Source organism: Notothenia coriiceps, unplaced genomic scaffold (genome assembly GCF_000735185.1).
Source record: "Notothenia coriiceps isolate Sejong01 unplaced genomic scaffold, NC01 NC01_scaffold00018972, whole genome shotgun sequence".
Classification (NCBI taxonomy): Eukaryota; Metazoa; Chordata; class Actinopteri; order Perciformes; family Nototheniidae; genus Notothenia; species Notothenia coriiceps.
Genome location: NW_011351673.1, coordinates 1 through 10,267, shown reverse-complemented (window position 1 = coordinate 10,267; position 10,267 = coordinate 1). Strand labels below are relative to the sequence as shown.

The following is a 10,267-nucleotide window of genomic DNA, read 5'->3' as shown; positions in this document are numbered from 1 at the left end:
GGGCCGTCCGCCCGAATTCCCCTTTTTGAACTCTGCCTTGCCCCGGGCCGTCCGCCCGAATTCCCCTTTTTTGAACTCTGCCTTGCCCCCGGGCCGTCCGCCCTCCACCCGTCCTCCAGACCCCCTCCACCCACCCTGCTGGATTTTAGTTTTTTTGGGACGTCTGGAATCCGTCCCTTGAGGGGGGGGTTATGTCACGATTCTCATGTTATGTCACGTTTATAGTTTTGTAGGTTTGGGTGTTTTTGCTGTTTTCCATGTCATGTTTTCCTTTGGGTTATTGTCTTGTCATTAGTTTCCCTGGTGTGTCTAATTGTCTGATTATGTTCACCTGGGTCCCTGTGTTTTCTCCTCCCTCCTCACCTCTGTCTTGTTGTGTGATTGAGTCTTGTGTGTATTTAAGTTCTGGGTTGTCTGTCTGTCTTGGTCGGTTCGTCTTGTTCCCTGACTAGTTCTGCGGTGAGTGTTCTGTTTTTGTCATTGTACATATATCTCAGCCTTGAAATAAAGGAAGTTTCAGTTTAAATCTGCATTTGGGTCCTGCTTGTTTCACAAACCGTGACACCTTCCTGTTCTTGTTCTATGCACATCAGTGTCCCAACTCTTTCCATATCTTACCAATTGAAAGAATAAGTAATGCAATGCAATGTGGGAGTGCTGCAGCTTTGACAACTTTTGCGGTGTCACTGTTCTTTTTTGCATGAATTAGTTTAGGTAAAAGTAGTCCATCCAGCGTGATGCGCCTGGCTCACGCAACTTTCAAACTAGGTGATGTGTTGCCCACTTATTGCCTCAATTTGGATTGTTTGGAATAATAGCAGAACATTTATGAGCATGACTCATGTTTCCTGAAATAATAACTGCCTCAACTGGCAGCACGTTTTCTCAAGTTTTGACAAGTCAAGCAACCAGTTGACTGGAAAGTGCTCACAAATGAACTGTGACTCTGTGCATCAGATTATTGCTAACATTAACTACCAATGTTAATGTTACATAAATCCAGTTATGGCTTTTGGTTTTGGTGTTTATGTCTACTGTAGATGTTTACTGGCACCAACTGGCCAACCCTATGAAAACTCTTTGTGGATGCCACTGCTGTGGGACAACAATCGTACCATTGATGTGTGGAGCATGCTGCGAGTTGTCTGGGATCTGCTTGCTGTGGTGCTGGCTCTTCACTTTGTGCTGATGGTCTGGATGTTCAGGTGGAGCTGCACTGTCTGTGCGCTTCAACACTTCCAGAAACGGAGGAACAGGGAAGCCTGCAAACAAACACGAAGCAGTGTGAATAGGAAAACTTTTCAATGGAAACCCTTATATGTTAACATCCCAGGTTTTAGTTGATCTTTTTCCTGTTCTATTTTTTCTTTTCCTGTGTCATGTCTATTTTTACGTCTGTCATGGAAAGTGGAGCACGGTGGACTCAAACGCAGTAGACAGAGACACATCTAACAGAAACAACTTTTTTAAAAAGCCATGGTCTGTACAAGACAAGGCTTCCCGATGTACAACCAACAAGACTCGGACAAAGACTAAACAGAGAGCCAGGGTTGTGGTCAAATTGTCTTGTTTGTTTAGGAAGGTTGCTAACAGAATGAAAAGAGTTGGAGCTTTCAAAGTGGCAGCCATGATAAGAGCTGTTTAAAGTCTCTACATGATAAGAAATGCATTTTAATACATATTTCATTATCTGCTTTAGCATAGGATAAACTGAACCATCCTTGACGAAGGAAACGAGATTATGCTATCCCACTATTATTTGCGGTTGCAACATTTTGTGACTGTCAAACAAAGATAATGCGAGTAGCAAGCGTCTCTGAGTGTACTGTAAGTGCAGTCCGATTCTCCTAGGACTGCGGCTGTCCATAAGTCCGGATGAATTCTCCTTCTCATCATTCTTTAACCCTCTGACATTTTGTTCAACCGTTGTCAGTATGTCAGAGTAGAGAATAATCAATCATCTAACCTCCAGCTGTCCACAGGTGTCCCACAAGGGTCAATTATGGGTCCATTGTTATTTTCATTGTATATAAACGACTTACCATCGATATGTCCTGACAAAAACATCCAAATGTATGCTGATGATGCTGTAATTTATGTTCACGGAGGCAGTCTGACACAAGTGGCTAATGAACTGACGAACAAGATGGTTCATGTAACAGCTTGGTTGGAGCAATGCTGTCTGCAACTAAATGTCAGTAAAACTGTATGTATGTTCTTCACCAAAACCAAGTCCTCCTGCATTGAGCCTGATGTGTTTGTGTCCGGGGAGAGGCTACAGGTGGTCTCACAGTACAAATACCTGGGGGTCTTAATTGATTCAAAACTCAATTGTAAGGCTCAGGTGAAAAAGGTTTGCAACAGGGTCAAATTCAGTCTGTCAAATTTAAGGTTTACCCAAGACTGCATGTCAACAGAGGCGGCTCTGATGTACATGCACTCTATGGTTCTATCTCACATCACCTACTGCTTAACAACCTGGTCACATGCCTGTACAACCACTCTTAAACCCCTGGAATCATTATACAAACAAACACTTAAAATAGTGGATAAGAAATCAGTTTATTCTCATCATTGCCCAATACTCACAAAATACAACTTGTTGAGCTGGGAAAATGTAATTAGATATGCAAATGCTTGCCTCATGCACAAAATAATACACGGCCTTACTTCACCTCCGCTCAGACATTTTAACACCATACGCACACCTGTAACTAGGTCAACAAGAGCTGCAACAAGAGGAGATTTGTGAATATGTATTTTTGTTTTGTTTTTGAGTTTTTATGTTTTTATATATGCTTTTATCATAATATAAGCACCTACTGCAGCGATGAATGAAATAAAGAGGAGAGGAGGAAGTAAACAGAGGGATGCATTGAATCCCCACTGTATAGTTGTCATGTGAATGTAACCAGCTTAAATTCTAATGTATGACGTGTGTTTGCTAATTTAGAGCCTGTTAGAGTTGGACTTTTAGTAGTAACAATATTGGATCTTTGAAAGTATGAGCCTATAATTTGTAGCTTTCTGCTGCACTGCTGCTGATTGGTGGGTTGGTGATACCTGCTCTCTTGTCGTAGTCGGGGGACTGAGAGTCGGAGCTGCTGCTCTCCTCCATCTCCTGCCTCCTCTGTCTCACTGTTACGTCCAGATCACAGAACTCACCTGGAAAACTCTGCAGAAAACCACAGAAACACGGAAAATATGTTGGTTAGTAGGAAAGTCACTTACTGAGAATCAGAAATCAAAATTACAGTACTCATGTTTGTCAGGAGAAAGAAAATGATGGATGTCAAAAAGCAGAGGAAGAGAGGAAAAAACACACAAGACAAACACACTTGGATACCTTTTAGTCGGTTAAGCCGATCCAGAAAGAAAAAAAGCATCACAATTTGGGATATTAATAGTGTCTCAAATGTTCTTGCCGTTCTCTCTCTGTATTTTAAGATACAATTATCCATATATCATGGATTATGTTAGCATTTTACACCTAAATCACTTATGAGTCTTCACCTAATGGAAGTTGAATGAAATGGAGTCAAACAAATGAAAATAACATATGTATTGGTTGAACTACCACCACTACCTGGTATTATTTTCACCTTTGAATCAAAACATATATATTCCACAACTTCCTCCTTCATGTATCAATTCTCAGATTCACTGGGAAGAAGATCGTAACGTAAAGGCACATTTACAGAATACATCATACATGTACAGTATATGTTGCCCGTTCAATAGAGTGCAACTAGATTTCTCATGGCTACTGTTGCCCTGGTGGGCTTGTGTCTGACCTACCATAGGGAAGCAAGGCGACCGAGGTGACCTCTGACCTCTGAAGCTATTCTCAGCTGAGCAGGGGACGGGGCTGCTGCATGGACTCTTCTCCTGTACACAATTATTTTACAGTATTTATGTAATACACATGGTTTTAGGTTGATATCCAAATACATGAAGCGGTATTCCGTCTTTGATACTGACATAGAACAAAGAACACAAGGTGTACTAGAAGAACTACAATCAGCAATCTTTGTAGGCCTACTTGTTTTCAAACTGTAGTCCCAAAAATATTAAATGAAATGAATTTAACATTATGAGATACATTTCAGTTTTCAGGGAGTTAAAACCTCTGTCAATCTAAGTCAACCTGACTGTATTCCTCAATATTTTTAAATCGGCTGAGTGGTTCATAACCAGCTGGAACTCTGTAAAAATATATATATTTAAAACAAATACAAAACATTATCTTTAAAGACACAGAGATAAGATGCTTTGATTCTAATTGCAGGTATATTGGTATACTAAGTAATCACATGTATTTATAGGCACATAAGGCCTGTTGCGTAACTCAGAAATGAACCTTCCTGTTCTTGGTCTATGCACAACAGTGTCCCAACTCTTTCCATATCTTACCAATTGAAAGAATAAGTAATGCAATGCAATGTGGGAGTGATCGGATGTAAAATGTAACTTGTTTTATTTCAAAATCAATTAAACCTTGTTAAAAGTAATGTAATAGTATTTTATGCATGGCAACAAGTGACTAATGAGAAAGATACAGTCTAGCACCATATGGGAATACATGTCCTACCTCCAGATGATAACAAATGGACATCAAGAACTTGTAGGTGTTGTCTCTGGACAGAAAGGACACGAAGACGTACTGAAACAAAAAACAAAAGTTTTAATGTGGAACAGATATATGAAGATTACCTTGTTGTTATTCTAGATTTTAAAGGAATGGTTTCTGTGTGAGCAATACAATGTCGCTGAGATTAAAGTTTGAGCTTCCTGCTCACCCTGTCGTTGGCGGTGCCGATCACCAGCGCGTTTGGCAGCAGGATGGCCGTCTTGGTCTTCTTGAAGCACGAGACGGACATCACTGGGATGGCGATCTGAAACAGACAAACAACATAATGTCCAAAATATACCAAAAACAGACGTATCTGGGACTCAAAGAGGATTCCAGTAAATGTTGCGCCTCAGTAACTTCTTCTTTCTCATGTTTACTTTTGGGTGGGTTTTCAGACAATGCAAAAGGGCCCAACCACCTAGACTACACAGGAGCAAGACACACAGACTTTATAGTGATTTAGCCTCTTTGGCAGCGGGGTGTGGTTAGGGCGCCGGCTGCTGGAGTGATGGGAGTGGCTCGGCTGGAGACCAGACAGCTGACCAGAATCAGGTAATCAGTCACTGAATAAAATCATATGGTAACCTGCTTCTGGTCTCTCTCGCAGTAGGCTGGGTCCTGAGAGGAAGGACTGACTCGCACACCTCCAGAAATAGAGGATAAAGACGAGGGCTGACTTCTGTGTTTTTTCTGTTGTTTGCCTAGTGCCTGCCTTTTGGGGAATACAACTGTTTTGTTTTGATCCCATCCCTCTCCTTCTATCGTTTTTAAACCGAGTGTGAGCTCGAAACGCTCACAGCCTCCTTTTGTTGTTTTATGTCTTTTAGTAGTTGTATCTTAATGGTCACTTTCTATGTCTTTGTTGTTGTTTTATGTATTTTTATAGTTGTTTTATGTCTCCCTGCAGTCACTTTGTGTCTCTTTGTAGTTGTTTTCTGTCCCTCGATAGTCATTATTGGGTCTCTTTCTACCTGCTTATGTCTAGTTCTGTTTTTTGCCTCTCTGTAGTCATTTTATGTCTCTTTGTAGTTGTTTTGTTTATCTTATTGGTCACCTTTGTCTATTTGTAGTTGTTTTCTGTTCCCTTGTAGTCATTTTGTGTCTCTTTGTTTATGTTGGTTTTTTTCCACGTCCATCCGTTTATTTTGTGTATCTTTGTAGTTGTTTTTCTGTCCCTGTTTAATTCATTTTGTGTCTGTTTCCACCTGTTTTATGTCTAGTTGTGTATTTCTAAGCCGTTTGTGGTCATTTTATGTATTTTTGTAGTTGTTTATAGTAATGATGTGCTTCTTTAATTGTTTGTTTTCTTTGTTTAGTCATTCTGTGTCTTTTGTTGTAATAATGATTCTATTTGTGTGTCCTGTGAGGCTTCCCCAGGTGAATATAAATCATTGATCAATTCAAACCAGCTACAGTTGGCACCTCACTATTCACTTCAAATAACTTCAACTTTATTATTCATTATTAAATAAGCATAGCACAGATCATCTGTAACACTGTCAAATATCTGTTTGGGATGCTAAAGTGGAAACAAGAGACGCAATTGTGAAAGACCTCTGGGATGGAAATACTCAGAACATTTATCCACAGCAATATTTTCTGACATGAAGGAAAAAGTACTTTGCAGTAACAGTAGGGTAGTTCTCGGTACCTTTGTGTCTTTGCCAAACACCTTGGAGTGAAAGCAGATCCAATGGTCAGAGATAAACATCCGTCCCTGGTAGAGGATGTCTTTCTGCAGAGCACATGTGTAACCTGAAAAACAGGTAAACAGCATCAGCATACTGAGGGGAACGCTACGTTTTTAGTTCCTGTCATTTCTGTAAAAACAATATGAGGAAAAAGAAGTCGATGCATTAACCGCTACTTGATTACAATAGATACTGATCTGGATGTTAGTTCTGTATATCTGTTATGAGCATTTAAGAGTTTTTACAATTTTGAAAACAATATTGTACATTAAAATAGTTTTTGTTAACTATATTATTCCTTTTGTCCGTACTGGCCTGCCAAGAGATCACCTCTCAAAAAAATACCAGTAATCACTCAGGGACAGAATACACAATCAAGTTCAGTTGAAGCTGATAGAAAAATCAGGTTGGCACCTACAAACAGGAAAGCGCATATGGCATACAAATCTCTTTTTGTGCTTCATCAGCGTTTCCTTGCAAAGGGACAGTAACACAAAGAGTGTACTTTAGTACCAAAACGACATTCCCTTTGGGAAGATATACACGTCATTTGTTGCAGCATTATATTAACTTCAGCTTGATGTATTATTGAATTTCTCAAAGGACGGGCACTGGAGATTGTGTCCTATATAACTATATACACTAAAATAACTTCTATCTCTTTATGGCCAGTATTGATAGGATGAACAATTACAAATGCCAACGTGTTATTCAGTGTACATATACCTAGCTCAATCTTGTTAAAGAAGGACTTTAAAATGCAAACCGATGCTTCGAAAGGACAGTGAGAAGGACGTGGCGGAATCTGGTATTGCAGGTTGCAGTAAATAATGCTGTGGTATCTTTCCTTCACCACGCTGAGGCCATCCTAGCATTACACTACTTTAGAAGCCAATAAATTCATGCTCATGTTGATGATACCAGAGTTTCATAAGCATGTCTGAAATCCAATGGGGAAATCCCATTGCTTTTTGTCCAGGGAGCCCGTGTGATGCCAACTTCCAGGGTGGACTATACATCATCACTGCACTTCTCTATTTTAGGCTAATGAAAAGAAAATTCTTAGTTTCAACTAATTATACTATAATGAAAACATAGTCATGAATGAAAACATAGTTATGAATATTTTTCTTTTAATAGAAACCACTAAATACTACTCATCATCCCCTAATTAATAAAAAGCTAAGAGGTATCAGACTATCTAATCTCTCATCCAGTATTTAAGGTGGAGCGGAAAGTTGTGATCATTAATGACTTACTCTGTCTGAGCAGTTCCTCTTTGCTGATCTCCTTAAATATTTTATGGTACTGGCAATTGCTTTTCGAAAGCTGAAACACAACACACACACACACATTATGGATAATGCAGAGTGAAGCTTGAACATTGGAAAGCTGCACAATTTGAATATTGATTATATTTCAAAAGCTGCAATAAAGTAGATTTAGTTTGATATTTTGATAGATAATTAAAAAACACATTGAGAATCATTTTAAGAATAAACATAATATATGATTTAAAGTGATATTAATATCACTTTAAATAAGGTAAGGTTGACAAAGATTCTGGTATATTACAATAATAAATCCCACAGTAAGCAAAATAGCTAATCAGAAATGGTAGCTGACGTCCCCCGGCTGGATGAGATTTTTACCGTGCTGTAATGCTCACAGCTGTGATCAAACACAGAGCGCTCACCTGGCTGTAATGAGACTTCTTCCTCTCGATCTTCGGGTCTGATTCTGTCTGGACCTGAGTCAGCAGAGAGTGGTCGAAGGTCTTTGATCTGACAGATCAGCACAGGAGGAGGAATTACATTGCATAATATTATATTACATTATATTGCACCTTACATGACTGTCCTTTTGTCTGAGGCCCTTTGTACTCTAATGTACTTATGACAGTATTTATAACAGGTCACCAAGGGAAATTACATAAAAATAACATATCAAATATCTTTATTCCATAACGCTCATTACATTTTCCAAGCTGCACAACCTGTCCAACACATTATATATTATATATTTTTAGAAAGTATTCCTTAACCGTTTTCTACCCTCAGCACTATTTTATGTTCATATCTTAAATTCAAAATGTATATTATGTTGAAAAAATACATATTTGTAAGAGCATTTTAGAGGGGAAACGAGAACAAACTATTTTACTTCAAACGGCTCCTTTGTTGGATTTGTTGGGCAAATAAAAAGAAAGAAAGAATAAATGCCGGTGTAAACTGGAAATATTGAGCAGCCACGTGCAATTTTCTTTTTGAGTTACTACAGTAACAGCTCCAGACTCAGGTTAGTTTTCCACTAAATGTGCTTCACCTGACTAATGCGTATTTCCTCCTGCCTGACAGCTCCTGTTGCTCCGGGTCCACGGCCTGCAGAGGGTCGCCCACCATCTTCTCAAATCTCTGCCGCTCCTCCACGTTTTCTACATCTGAACTACACACAGCAAGAAAACAACATTCAGACATCACGACAAAATGACCGGAGACACTTCATATAGCAGCATCAGGCAGGTGCTACATGGAAGATTAGAGAGGAATGAATACTGTACTCAGCAACAATGGTTTAATATGAATTCCCTTTAACTTCACTTAATCAGAGTACTTTATTTATGCCAGGGGAAATGGGTTTCAGGATTGTTAAGAATCATTTAAATAAAACAGAAAAAAATATTTTAAAGTGAGAAGATTAAACAAAGATATTTATATTAACATGATAAGTTGAAATCAAATGTCCATTAAAAGATAAAAAAAGCTTTTTAAATGTATAATATATATAATAATCACGAGAAGTTAAAGTAAGAATGTGCAATAAAAAATAAATTAATAATAATTTTTATAACATAAAAAGCGTATGTAAAAGGCCTATTAATACAAAAATAAAAATATGAAGTTAAAGGAAGAATGTGCAAATTGTTTATGTAGGAGCCGTTTTATTGGTGTTGTTGGTGTCTCAGTTTATTTATATTTATAGTGCAATACTATTTTGAACACTTAGCAGGGTTTAGCTGCACAGGGTGTATAAAAGGGGTCAGAGGTGACAGGAAAGGACGAGGACACAGGAGGAAGAGCACATCGATTCCACCAGCCCGCCAGATGCTCATACCACAACTATTGACAGTAATTAAACCTTGGTATGTAAACGCTAAATAAAACATCATTCTAAACTGCAGCAAAAGACCGGAAATGAATCTGTTTGTGTCTGCGTCTGGATCTCTCAACCCTCCTATGAAGTAATGGCAATAAAAGAATAGGACATTGGAACAGTTAAAATAGCCACTCTAATTCTAAAGGACTCAGTTGAATGTAAACTGAACAGCCAAGTTTGACATTAAGGTATTTCAGTTTTGTTTCTGATATCTAAATTCAAAACACTTTTATAGAAATATCTGTGTGAGAGATCAACTGCACCTCACACTGCATATAAATAACTTCACACACACACATGAGCAACTGTTAAGTATTATAAATATAAAGGGCTTTATTAGGGTCTGAGTGACACTGATCTTTTGAGACTGATGCTAAAGTAGATATTATAAGGACAACCCACAATAATTCACATTTCTGTAAATGTGCCAGTTTGCTCATTTTCAGCAACAAAAGCAGAAATAAAACAGTCTCAAGCTAGGGCAAAGGAAACAGCTAAACATTAGAACCACCATAACAGAGCCACAATATCCAAGTCAGTTTAGCTGTTACATCTCCTTGTTCTCTCTTGTCCTTTCTCTTTTGAGCGCCGCTCTTGTGCTTTGGTTTGCTGTACATTATAAATGCAAGCTATTACATTTTTTATAATGATGCCAAACTTGCTGCTGCTAGCTACAGCACCTATAACTTTTGAGGTTGATTAAACGGTCCGCTCGTTATGCAAGGTATCACAAGACATGAAAGGGAGCAAGGTCATTGGGAAGACAAATTACAAATTAATTAAGGTT

General features: G+C 38.6%; 1 protein-coding gene across 1 annotated transcript; it reads right to left on the bottom strand.

The window, feature by feature from the left end:
* Positions 1 to 1,115: 1,115 nt before the first annotated feature.
* LOC104951346 (GRAM domain-containing protein 3-like) lies at positions 1,116 to 8,769 on the bottom strand (the record flags this gene model as incomplete). The annotated part of the gene is made up of 9 exons (XM_010777985.1): positions 1,116 to 1,262; positions 3,064 to 3,175; positions 3,799 to 3,888; positions 4,592 to 4,663; positions 4,800 to 4,895; positions 6,285 to 6,388; positions 7,584 to 7,653; positions 8,021 to 8,108; positions 8,650 to 8,769. Coding segments are annotated over 9 exons (899 nt in total), but the record flags the coding sequence as incomplete, so codon positions are not given.
* Positions 8,770 to 10,267: the final 1,498 nt, after the last annotated feature.